At 30.9% G+C, this 14,132-nt stretch overlaps 1 protein-coding gene across 1 annotated transcript; it reads right to left on the bottom strand.

The window, feature by feature from the left end:
- Positions 1-9,386: 9,386 nt before the first annotated feature.
- Positions 9,387-11,866, bottom strand: LOC132951750 (zinc finger MYM-type protein 1-like). Its single transcript, XM_061023680.1, has 3 exons — positions 11,044-11,866; positions 10,130-10,933; positions 9,387-9,970 (listed from the first exon to the last, which is right to left on the bottom strand). Exons 1-3 carry the CDS (start codon positions 11,864-11,866, stop codon positions 9,387-9,389), a joined length of 2,211 nt encoding a protein of 736 aa, XP_060879663.1.
- Between the last annotated feature and the right edge of the window lie 2,266 nt (positions 11,867-14,132).

Here is a 14,132-nt window from a genome sequence, read left to right on the forward strand (position 1 = left end):
ACTTGTCCTATATGCGCTGAAGTTAAACCCAAATTCTTTAAACAGGAGGGAAACCATCTTATCAAAGCTACTTCGCCTTTTGAACGGTTGAATATAGATTTTAAAGGCCCACTACCCTCTAATACAAACAATCATTATATCCTTACAATAGTAGATGAATATTCGCGCTTCCCATTTGCAGTTCCATGCCGGGACATTAGTTCAACTACTGTAATAAATAGTTTGTGGCAGTTATTCTCCATATTTGGTATGCCGGCTTACATTTATTCTGATCGCGGTTCATCTTTTATGTCACAAGAACTCACAACTTTTTTGCACAACCATGGAATAGCCACCAGCCGTACGACACCTTACAATCCGGAGGGAAACGGACAAGCAGAACGATATAATGGGATTATTTGGAAAGCCGTCCAATTGGCCCAGCAAACACAAAGACTTAAAATAACTCAGTGGGAAGAAGTGCTAACAGATGCCCTACATTCTATAAGATCTCTGCTTTGTACAGCTATAAACTGTACCCCACATGAACGCTTTTTCCCATATCCTCGTCGTTCTTCAAATGGGAAAACTCTCCCTTCATGGCTTAACTGCCCTGGTCCAGTACTCATCAGAAAACATGTAAAATCATCAAAGTACGATCCACTGGTGGAAGAAGCTGAATTGATAGAGGCTAATCCCGAGTATGCTTTGGTGCGTTATAACAATGGACGTGAATCTACGGTTTCTCTGAAAGACCTGGCGCCTCCAGGGGATAGAGGTCTGTTGGGAGAAAAGAGAGACAGAGAACATAGTCTTAAACCATCAAGCTTGGAAGCTCCTGCATACGATTGTGGTCAAGAGAATAAAGATATTGTTATTGAAGAACCTACCCAGATGAATGAGGGGCTAAGCAAGACATTAAGTGATGTTGAAGAACCTAGAAGGTCTACAAGAACCAAAAATAAACCAAAGTATTTAGAAGATTATCAAACTAATTAATTAATTATTTATTTGTATTTGTAACTATTTATTTTATTGTTATTTGTTACCTAATAGTTAATTATTATTTGTAGGGGAGAATGTGATAAGATAATAGTCTTACTAAAACTAACCTATAAAGTTAATCATATATACTCTTATCTAAATGTAGCTCTGTACTTCCACATATTATAACATGTGTACACTAATAATTATGTTTATTAAAGCCTACTTTACTAAGGTTCTCTCGTTTAATTATTATACAACAGTTTGCATGCATATTTTACAATTTAAAATGCATATAAATCCGGTCTTTAGTTATTACCTACTCGACGACATCATTATCACTCTACTACGACCACAGTTGTAGAACTACAACGAAGTCAGATTGTTCATCATTCATAAATGTAGTCGAGTTTCACTTATAAGCTATAGCCGCTTAATGTCTATAATACATTAATACCGGCCCACCTGATTTACTGAAACACACATAGGGGACCATCTTGAAAGTTAATCGATTTTCAGAGAGTTCAGGTGACTGACTTGCTTGACCCTCCAACACGGTTTTCGGCTTTAAATTTTTTACATTTACACATACGAAAAACCACCGGAAATACGCTGGGCAAAATCATTGAATTGCCGAATATTTATTAGCATTTTTTCCACGTTATTTTTAATATACATTTTTTATTTATCGATTTCACACAATGCATCGCTGTTCAGGATCTGAAATGAGGTCAATATCAGAGAATGATGAAAAAGAAGTCATTATAAAAAAGTGCCAGAAGTACAAAGAAATTTGTAGGGATTTGATAACAGACAATGAGGAATTGAAACAAGTAATTAACTTTATATTAAAAATACAATTTTTATTTTGGTTATATTTAATTACTAGTTGGTATTTGTGATTTATTTATAGAAAAATATGACTTTAGAACGGAAAGTAAGTTTGGAACTTATAAAGACCAAAGACTTGGCATGTGACAGTAATCAGTTGGCAGAGAAGACTCAAAAACTTGAAAGCATAATCGTAGCTTAAAAAAATTAACTTTAACCCACTATAATTATTTAATATATGTACATACACAAAATACTATATTAATTTAAAACCATGTATAGGAAACCCAGAAAAACGAGTTTAAAATGGAATTGAAAAAGTCTCCAAAAACTTCATTAAACTTAGAAGAAGAAGTTGTCATATAAAAAAGTTAAAAGACGATTTGGTAATTATTTTATAATTTACATATAAACCAAATTGTTAAATACATGTTTCTATGTTGAAGATTATAAAACAACATGACGTGAAAAATACATTGAAAAATGCGAATTACAAGTATCCAAATTGGATCTGGACATGATGTTTTTGTGAAAGTAATTGAGTTTTAATTGTTGGTATCTATTCATCCCATGAATCCATGTATATTCTGCCTTTCTTGTTACAAATTTTGAATTTCTGAAAAAAATAATATGCTATTAATATAATACAATTAAATATTGTTAAATCTGAATTTTATGAATTAATATAATATTATAATCTTGACCGATGTTAGATAATGATATGTGTGCAACCATGTGGTGTCCTCAAACAAAGAAACAGCCAACATACATTTATTTATTCATAAAATAATATATGTATTGTAGTTAATTGTATTACTCATAACTAACTAATCACAGTAAATTAAAAATCCTAAAACTTAAAATAAATTAATATTCTAAATGAAATGAATTAAATACCTATGTTTTCAATAACACAACCAATAACTCAAAATGTAAGATAATAAAAACTACGAAAGATATGATTGGAACTGTAATCTTTTATAAAATGTTCAATAACATTTTCAGGCCTCAAAATTAAAACTGTTAAAATAAAAGTAAATCTGTGACAATAATCTTTTTGAAAGTGACTTAAGGACATAATATATTTTGATTTTAAATTTGTTTTAACTAATCAAACATGTTATCTATTTCAGTACTTATTTTTCAAAAGTAGAAGGATTCCTAAAAATTCTAAAAATGTATTATATTTTGATATATATTTAAAAACAAAGAATTTAATTTACCATACAATGTATAGGTACCATTGCACGTGCCTACTACTTAGGAGCTCTCTTATAAATTAATCATTTGCCCTCCAAGTCCGGTTATTGAAGGAACAATAACATGTCATATTGATGATAGCAAATTAACTATTAGTCCATGTAGTAATTTATGTCTTAGACGTGTAATTCATGGTGGTGCCCTAAAGTAGCTTAGAACAAGATTTGCTATTCTTATTTCTTAGTTCCAACTACTTCGGAGGAAAAACAAGCATTGCGCCTGGCAGTTACACGGCATAAGTATTGGGTCACTGAATCAAAGGTATGCACAGTGGGCAGAATTCTACAAAAGTTGGTCAAAACTTAAAATAAATCTTTTCGTTATTAATTGATTCCTCTATATTATTCGATTATCTATAAGCTTATAGACTATAAAATAAGAACCCATTACGCTATCAGTGCTCCGATTAAATATTTGTTCATGATATTTATGATTATTATAGTGGGTTTTATTCTCATTTAGCTCGAAAGTTTGCTGTCTGTTACTTGTTAAGTATTTGGCTGTTAAAAGTTTAATTTAAACAAAAGCTATATATTTTTTTTCTTCACCAATTCATCGGAAGTTGACACGTAAGTTTTATTAATTAAAATAATTTATAATTTAGTGAAAATTATTTAAGGCTATTAAAATCTTTATAACAAATTCAATTTTATACCAGTATACTTTAATAAATAGAGTTTATATTTTTAGTCTGAACAGCTCTTGTCATTATAACTTCATTTATTTATTTTATATTTGATAATTTAAAAAATGGTAAAAATTGTTCTTGCCTTTAGTTGCCTATTTATAAATTATGATATTGTTTAATAGGTGTTTAATAGGTATAACTGAATTATGGAAACTCGTCGCGATCTTTTTGAATTTATGCAAACAATTAAGGGTGACAGTAGTACAAAAATTCAATATGTGCAAAATAACATAAATAACGTGTTTAAATGTGACCAATATTCTGACGAAATCTTGGATTCTATTAAACAAGCCATATATCCTGTTTGCAGCGAAATTTTTAAACGATGGAAAAAAAGTAATAGGACCAGTCATTTTTTATAAAAATAATTCTGAATGGTTAAAAAAACAATTTACGAAGTATCCAAGAATTCCACCAAAACCACTGATGAATTACCTTCTACGTCTAAAGGGGGTCACCCAGAAATACCTTTTGAATTGTGCATTGAAAGATCAAAGCGTAGAAAAACGGAAATATTTCGAACATATTTCTAAATCTAAATTGACATATGCTGCGTCTATGACTTTACGATCATTGGGAGAATAGGATGCTGCAAAACTATTAAAAGAATCTACTATAACACTACTCCTACTAGGGCATCTAAAATCAGAAAATGTTGGGAAAATAAAAATAAAAAAATTAATGTCACTCGCATGAACGAAGACAAAGCATTGTCCTTACTAGTTAATGCTAAATTAAGTAAACATCAGAATCAACTTATTAGGTCAAATGCCATAGAAAACGATTTTTATATAAACCCACCTTATAATTTAATAAGAGAAGTAAAAACACGGTGCTATCCCCCAAAAGAAGCGTTTAAAATTACAGAGACTCTAGCTGAAATCAATCTTCAAGAACTTCTTGATCACACGGTATTTCGTATAATACAATGTCAGTGGAGTGTAGTTGATAGTTTTTCAGTCGAAAATATTACTTCTATGATTTTGATTACGAAATGGGGTTTCGATGGCAGTACAGGTCATAGTGAATATAAGCAAATATGTACCGAAGATTTTGATGACTCAAAAATACTCTTAACATCATTAGTACCTATTCAATTATTTATAAATACATCTCATTCAAACAAACAAATGATATGGAAAAATCCTCGGCCGTCCTCTACAAGGTATTGTCAACCGATTCGTATTCAGTTTAAAAAAGAGACAACAGAAGTAAATTTAAATGAAAAAGAATATATCGAAAATCAAATTAAAGAATTAAAACCAACAAAATTATCGATCAATAACTATAATTTAGATATTTTACATGATATGCAGCTTACAATGATCGATGGGAAAGTTTGTAATGTGATTACATCCACCACTTCAGCACAAAGATGTTATATTTGTAAGGCTACACCAATCAAAATGAACAAAATCGAAAAAGTTATGAATAAGGAGATAGACCCAACGACACTTCGTTTTGGCCTTGCAACTTTGCATGCCTAGATTAGGTTTTTTGAATATTTTTTACACGTTTCTTATCGTCTAAATATAAAAAAATGGCAAGTAAGAGGTGAAGACAGAGCCAAACTTTTATCAAGAAAAAAAATAATCCAAGAAAAATGTAAAACCATTATGGGGTTAAAAGTAGATTATATTATATCAGGTGGTGAAGGAACATCCAATGATGGAAACACTTCTCGTCGATTTTTTGATGACCCTTCAAGTGCAGCTGAAATAACGGGAATAAAAGAAACCCTTATTATACGTTGTGCAACAATTCTTAAAGCTATGTCATCTGGTTATGAAATAAATGAAAAAGCATTCAGTGAATACGCAATTGAAACTGCTAAATTGTTAGTAAAGGAATATCCTTGGTACTATATGCCAGCTTCTGTACACAAAATATTATTACACGGGTCATCTGTAATTTCTGCTGCTTTACTTCCTATTGGTCAAATGTCCGAAGAAGCACAAGAAGCACGCAATAAAGACCGTAAAAATTATGCGTGAAAATATGCTAGAAAATGTTCTAGGATCGAAACAAATGAGGACCTGTTACATGGACTATTAGTGCCATCTGATCCGCTTATTTCTAGTCTCAGGAAATTACCTCCCAAAAAAATGTCATCATTTTCAAAAGAAGTATTACAACTACTGACTGCAGTTGAACCAACGATTTCGTGCAAAATGGTTCAAGTGACGGAAATTAATACAAAATATGTTTGTTACTGTATTTACCTAATATTTATTTTTATTTTTATTTTTTATATAATTAATTAATAATTTACAGAGTTATTTATTTGTTTAGTTAATATGTAAGTTTCACTCTTTAATAGTTTAATAAATCATATATTTTCAAAAATCGGATTTAAAAATATTTATTACAAAATAATCTATTTCAGAAAATAAGCCATGTGTAGTAAAAATATCGTTAAAATGAATAAAAATGTATATTAAATATAAAAACCAATTTAAATTCATATTTGTGTAATTAATTAATACAACAAATTAAAAGTTAAATTGTTTTAATGTCAACATTTCTACAACTACACTTTTTTGTGGTGCATTTTGTTTTGCAATTACATCGCGTTCATTTTATTTCGAGAACCGCCGAAATCCGAAGAAGTGAAGGATTTCGTCAGCTCCTGGATTAGAAACACGGACCCATTGGTCAATGTAATGCTACCAATGTAATTAATTTCCTTATAATTGTATTTAAACTATTTCTTTGTAGGCGTTATTTAATGACATAGATAAGTCAAAGTTCAAAAGTTCATGCAACGATTTTCATTGCTACAACTTGAAACAAAACAACTGGTATCTGACTGCAGAAGAACGGCGGTTTGACCCCTCACAGACAACATTGGATGATATAGATTTCGTTTTTGCAACGTACGACTACCCGTTATTTCCGGTCGCAGATAAACCGGCACCTCATGCACCACGGCCAAAGAGGGTATGCGGAGAGTACAGGCAATTATTTCGGCCGTCCAAGACACTTGGGAATTTTTTCAATGCTAAGACAAGATAGCTTAGGTGCCCCCGAATGCAACCATACTACTTGCAGAGTTTTAAGTGCAAAATTCGAATTACATCGATATTTTTATACAGATGCCGCCTCGTACATTGCCTGGTGAACCTTTCTTATGCTTTTGTAGATCGGTCTATCTGGATCGCTAACTTCTACATTCAGTGACATTTTGTGGGTCCTAATGCCCAATACAGGGTCCATATTCGCCTCAGTGCAATGATCGTCAAATTTCGCTAATACGATAGATTTCTTCATGACTAGGTATACCAATTAAAAAAAAAAAATTAATTAATTGGTGTGTGCGCGCATTTAGACGAGACCACGAGGTGTGTACTTGAACGTATGAATAATTTGAAAATATACTTTAAGTTATTATGCTTTTAATATCGTTATATGAATTTAAATTAAGAGTGTGCAATAGTAAAAGTGTTACGTATGTAACGCTCCAGAGATGGCGTTGTGCGCCGTATCGCCGCCGTCGCGGCTGGACGTAACCACGCGTCCACGCCCATGTCTCCGTGGCGAGATTCACGCGGCATTCTCGCAGGAGAGGCGCATTATTATTTCACGAACAGTCTAGTTGAGCGGGTCCATACAGTACTCCCTCGTTAACACGAACTCGGTTAACACAAATTATTGTATAACGCGAACCGGTTTTTCAGTCCAGAGAAAGGCTCTATACTATAAGATAGGGGTTTTTTTTATTTCCTCGGTTTATACGAATTATTTCGGTTAACACGAAACTCGAACAAATTTTAGGTACCATATTGTCGTTTTGTTGATTAACACGAACAGAAAAATGTCAATCTGTACATATGTATCTAATTGTTTTAAGAAAGCCTGGAACATTGAAAACGACGCCAACTTAACCCCCGAAATACACATTGAGGATGTAATTGAGGACGATTGGAATAAATTGTTAGCTGTAACTTCTGATGAAAATGCTCAAACTTTTTCAAGTTTTATACAAATGGATAATGATCTCGATATCTGCGATGAAAATGCTGGAGAAGATGGAGAAGATAAAAACCCCGAAATCTCAGATCAAGAAATTGAACCTACTGAACCTCCAGTAGATAAACCCTCTCGGGCTGATGTGTTGGCAGCCTTTGATACCCTCGTAAAATTTTCCCAAACCAGTGCAGAGTTAGATTGCAAATTCGATGACCAGTTGAACAGCATCAGAAAACAGTGCTTAGAAAACTATGAAGTTACATTCACCCAGAAACCTATCACTGACTTTTTTTAAACCGACGTGAGTTTTAAATTAATTTTTTTTTGAAAAAATGTATTAAAAATATTTCTTTATATATGTAATGTAGCGTAGTAATTAATTAATTAAAAATATTTCAAATATTTGTTTATATGTAGTATGTACCAAAGAAATGTAAATTTTTATTTTGAAGATTACTTAATAAAAAAAATGTATTTGAGTGTAAAATAACGTATTAGATTTAACCTTCTCTGATAACACGAACAAATTCGTGTTAAACCTATCGGTTTACACAAATTTTTTTAACACGAACAGGTTATTTTGTGGTCCCGTCGTGTTCGTGTTAACGAGGGAGTACTGTACAATATTGACATTGACAATTGCGTAAATTGTCACCCGTGTATTTCTAATGCACGTAGTACGTACCATTACGCCGCGCACTCGATCTTCGCTAGACTTACTTTTTAATGAAAGCTCCTGATTACTTAAATATGTGTATCAATACATAAATTACAACAAATTTAACCAGATGGCTTGATATACATTTGTAACCTAATTAGTAATTACTTTTTTAAAATACACATACAATAATAATTCGTAATGAGTAAATACATTTTTTAGTAACCATGTTGCGTCTTTTACGTTTTAACCTGAAGCACTTTTCGTACGATAGTTGATTCTTCTCCTATATACGTATCTATTAATAATGATTTAAATAGGTAGTTGATATTACTATAAACAGCATAATATACCTAACCTAAGTTCAAATTAATAAATCTTTGGAAAATTTCATTGAGCACCTATTGAAAACTATGATTTAAGTAACAGTGGATTGTTTCAAGTTTCGATGAATAATATTTTTTGAATAACAAATACCTATTTAAATTAAATAACAAACGGTATTTTGTAATTTATTTTTCGACAGATTATTTTGTACGGTAGTTGTTTGTATTATTTTTGAATGAAAATATATGTACACACGTTGTAAAATATGTAAGTTTATGGGCTTATAGCTGATTTTCTGTTAATCGTCTATTTGGTTAACCCTCATAGTCCTGGTCCCGACAGTGACGATTAATCGAGTTTCTACTGTATACTTATAAACAGATAATGTGATGGTGACAGTGGCGTAACAAGATGGGAATAAATTAGGCCCCTTAATTCTGTATATAGGAAAGACCACATTATACGTTACATTGTTGTTTAAAATATAAATACCTCTATAATACCATTAATGAAAATAATAAAGTTTATTATTATGTGTTTATTAAATAAACACATAATAAATTGATACTCAAAATAAAAAGGAAATCCATTTAATTACTAAAACAAATTTTAAATATTAACATTTTATCATTATTAATTTATTAATTCTATCTAATCAAATAAAATAAAATAAAGGCTATCAAATCAAATTTATAATCTTTTACGAGCTTTAATATTAGCAAATTGATCTATCACTTCACTTAAATCCAATTTTGAAGCTGCTTTGTTTTCAACTGCAATCAATGATAAATATTTGAGTCGATCTTGTCCGGTACTATTTCTAAGATAATTTTTAATTATTTTTAGTTTGCTGAAGGATCTTTCAGCTCCTGCTGAAGTTACAGGAATGGTATAAAATAGTAAAATTGCCATAAACACTTCTGTTATATCACATTCCATCACTCCGAATTTGGTTATTATATCCTTGCATAACTGGTAAACATTACACGTCTTAGTTAATTCAGGAAAAGTTAGATGGTAAACATTGAGAAACTGGAGCGAAAAATTTGGTCCTATTACATCTGAATACTTGCTTTGAAACTGATCACATTTTTGCAACAGAGTTCTTTCGTCAATACTACGTAATACTTTTGGAGTTAAAAAATCAAATATTTTGTTGACTTTACTCATACCAATAAAACGTGTATTTAATTGAGTGATAATTATGTCCAATATATTATTAAAAATGGTTATTTTAAATATCTCTTTTCTGTTACCAAATCGGTGATCAGAAGCTAATTCGTCAAAGTGTTTTTTAATTTTACTTTGCCGTTTTACTTGAAAATAAAGATCAATATCATATTTTTTTGCAGTTTCTGTGGCCTTATTGTAAAATGATTCAAAGTCATTTCTGTACATTTTCAATTTGTCTTTAGTCTCTTCTAAAACGTTACTTGCTTGATCCAAATCAATATCAACTTTTTGTAAAATTTTGGATGCATAATTTATGTTGTTTAAAACATGGTACATGAATTCACAAAGCAACACAAATTCAAATTTAAACAATTTTTTTTTAATATTATCTGCTTCATTGCGTTCGTCAACATTTTTTGAGTTAAGAGCTATTTCAGATAGACATTTAATAATATCAAAAAACCGGAGTTTAACTGCAGTTATTGTATTTATCCTACTAGACCATCTTGTCGGATTTAATTTTTTCAAAGTGACTTCAGATTCGCTTGTAAATTTTGATAACAGATCCCAGCGCTTAATACTGTTTCCCAAAAAGTTATACAGCTCTTGTAAAGTAACGAAAAAATGCTGTATTTCCATACAACCGCGAACAGCATCGTTTATTACTAAATTTAAATTATGACTGGCACAATGTACATACTCAGCGTTTGGTTGAATATCCTTAATGTGATTTTGTACGCTATTATACCTACCACTCATTACACTTGCCCCATCATAACCTTGGCCTACACACTTTTTTAAATCAAGATTTTTATGGGAAAATAATGTAATCACCTGTTTAACTAAATCTACAGCACTATGCTTAGTGACAGCATAAAAACCAAGAAACACTTCTTTTACTTTTATATCAACTGGCTGCCCATTTTCAGACCTGGATATTGCTGCGTACCTTACAACAATGCTCAGCTGATCTACTTTTGCTATATCTTGCGTGGTATCCATAATAATAGCGAAAAATGGTGATGCTCGAATGTTTTCCAACAAATGGCCTTCAAGTGTATTACCTATATAATCATTTCATTTTGAACGGTTGGACTGAGATATCTCGTTGATCCTATAAATAAAAATAACTACAGTTAATTAAAATGATTAATATTTAAAAACATTTCATTACCTTTTGGCATTTCCAAAACTTGATTTAGGACTTGATCATATCTGGAGACAAGTTGTACAACTGATAAAAAATTGCCGTGATATCCTTCTAGACTTAAATCCTCCCGATGTCCTCTTAATGCCAAAGAATTAGTTGCAAGAGTAATTATAATATCAAATAACCTTTGAAGAACCATTCTCCAAAATGATGCTTCTTTACGAATTTGATTTTCAAGATCTTTGTCAATATTTATATTTTTTTGCCACATTTCGTATACAGCACATGCCTCAATATGGTTTTTCGAAAAACCATGTTCCTTAATTCTTTCTGATAAGTGCTTCCAGTCTCGAAGACCCGTACACCAAGTACTTCTTTGCAAAGAAAACAACCAACACGGTTGACAATAGGTTGCATCTAGCAATGGGGAATAACATAGCCAAAAACGGTTAACTGGTCCATATTTAGTTTGAAAAATATAATATGATTCAGAAAAACTCCTGTTGCCCTGATGAGGGTCTTTTGGAAATGGTCCTGAAGGTTTTAATGGTCCCATATCAAAAATAAGTCGTTTTTCAGTATCATTTAATTTTTTGTGTATAAAATTACCTAAGTCATTGGACATTTTAAATAATTCGGAGACCAAAGGTTCTTTTATCGTGGGTGTTGTCAATTTTTCATTCGATACTGATGAGTCAACATTTTCCGTTTCAGTACTAACAGTACTTATATCACATTTAGTTTTAGTTAAAAATTTATCCATTTTCGGCAACTTTTGTTTCATTTCTTCTCTTTGTTTTCTCTGTTTTCGCTTAAATGCACCACTGGTTTTATTTTTTGTATCCATAATACACTTCTTTATAACAACGTTAAAAGCTATCGAATTAATACAATTTTAGTGTACGCACTGCGCTACGAACACGATAACGGTACGCTTATGACTGAATAGTGAATATTATGCTACGTAAACATAATTATATAATAATATTTCACTCGACAATAATAATATATTATAAGTAATAGGTACAATAAAATTGACAACAGACTATTTGTGGAAATTCCTATGTACGTCCCAATCGTCTTTAATATTAATTACAAACCTTGGTGGCCGTTGTGCGATAAGATAACGATTACTCCGTAGTCGAACACCGATCATTGCATATTGTGTGTATTTATAGGTATACAATGTTCATATTAAATTTCTAATATTCAATTATCATATTAAAAATATCCAACCTTTTTTTCAATTTTATTTCGATTATTTTACGGATGTATTTTTAAAACTTACCAAGAGCTCTAAGGGCCCCTAAGCTCTAGGGGCCCCAGGGCACTGCCCTGCTTTGCCCGATGATAGCTACGCCACTGGATGGTGACAAAATATTTTATTTGGTAAAATAGCAATTACTGTTCAATAATTGTTGACATTTTTGTTTATAGTTTCAATGAAATATATCATTAATATAAAAAAATTCTATAACATAACCTACACAATAAAAAAAAATAATTGGTTTGTGAAAAAGCCTACTACTATAAATTACAATAATTTGTTACAATCGATCTTTTATTCGTAAACTAACATTAAAAAGTTCTGATAAATTATTTCTGAAAGCTGGATGTCAAATTCGTTTTTTTTTAGTATTAGACATTCGTACTACAGTAGGCAAAATTCATTTTTATCAAAAAAATTGCATTTGAAAGTGTCATTGTCTGTATAATATATAATAATATACTTCAAAAGTTTCAAGTACTCTAGAACAATATTTTTAAGTTACAACAAATTAACTAAAATCTTTTATTTTGGTTAAAATATCTAATTTTGTCCACAAATGAACATAAAATTGCTATTAAAAAATTGTTTATAGTGTTTATATTTTTTTTTTTTGGTTTTTTGGTTACAGAAAAAACAAATTTTTATTTTGTCAACATTTAAACTTTAAATGCTTATAAAAAAAATTTTGGACTATGAATTTTTAATATTTTTAAAAAGATATATTGTAACAATTTGTGAGGAGCCTTGTATTAAATTTTCAAGCTTTTTGACTTAACAAATAAAATTTAATTGATAATTATATAAAAAAAATAAAAAATTTGAAAATGAAAAATTTCCACAAACACCTCAAGACACGCGTCAAAATATTTTGAAAATTTTATCAAGTAAAGAAAATAAACATTTGGTGGAAATTTCAAGAATGTGCGGTTATTCGTTTTTTAACTACAACAAAATAAGAATAACGTTCCATGAAAATTCGAGTCAATATCTTTATTCTAATGTTGTAAAAATGTAAGCTTCTAACACTCATAACAATTTAATTCAACTTTCCGGTAGGCATTTTATTTTAGATTCTGAGTGGAACGATGAATGTATTGATTTTACAATGATGTGTGTTTTTTTATTTTTGTGTCTGTCATCAGCTTTGTCCAGGCACGTAGCTAAGGGGGGGCCAGGGTGTGCCTGGCCCACCCTATTATGTGTCCGGCCGTAGGCCGGCCCACCCAAAGTATTCAGAGGGGCCCATTATTAAACGGGGGCTTTTAATTTTAATGAAATTTCAAATTTTTAAATTTTTAATATTGTCTAAATATTACACAAATAAAACCAAATATATCGGGTTTTAATTAGAATCTAAAATAAGTTACGTAACTAAATTCAATCCATGTCCATTTCTGGAATAAAATATGTATATTGTATTACATTTAAATTCTGTTGCTACTAAGAATCGGTTATAATTTATTTTTATAAGTCATAATATCGTCAACAATTGATTAGGAAATAATTACTATTTAAAGCCCAACGCTGGTGCCTGGTACCATACTATTATAGTATACTAGCATGTCATGTTATTCTTATCTTATCTAGACAGTAACTGTTGTATACTTTTATGTCTATTTTTAAAATACTTTTGAGTAAGGGTATCGTCATTATGTTGATTCATGGAGAATTATATTATTATTATGGTCGTCAACTCGTCTGTCGAACAGTCGAACACTCACATTCAGCGCACGCGGCACGCCGTACGCACGCCCAGGTATTTACCTTAATATTTTAAAATGGCACCTCTAAGCGGATGTGCCAAACGTAAAATTAAACTAAAAAAAGAAGAGCAAACCAAAAA

Source organism: Metopolophium dirhodum, chromosome 1, assembly GCF_019925205.1.
Source record: "Metopolophium dirhodum isolate CAU chromosome 1, ASM1992520v1, whole genome shotgun sequence".
NCBI lineage: Eukaryota > Metazoa > Arthropoda > Insecta > Hemiptera > Aphididae > Metopolophium > Metopolophium dirhodum.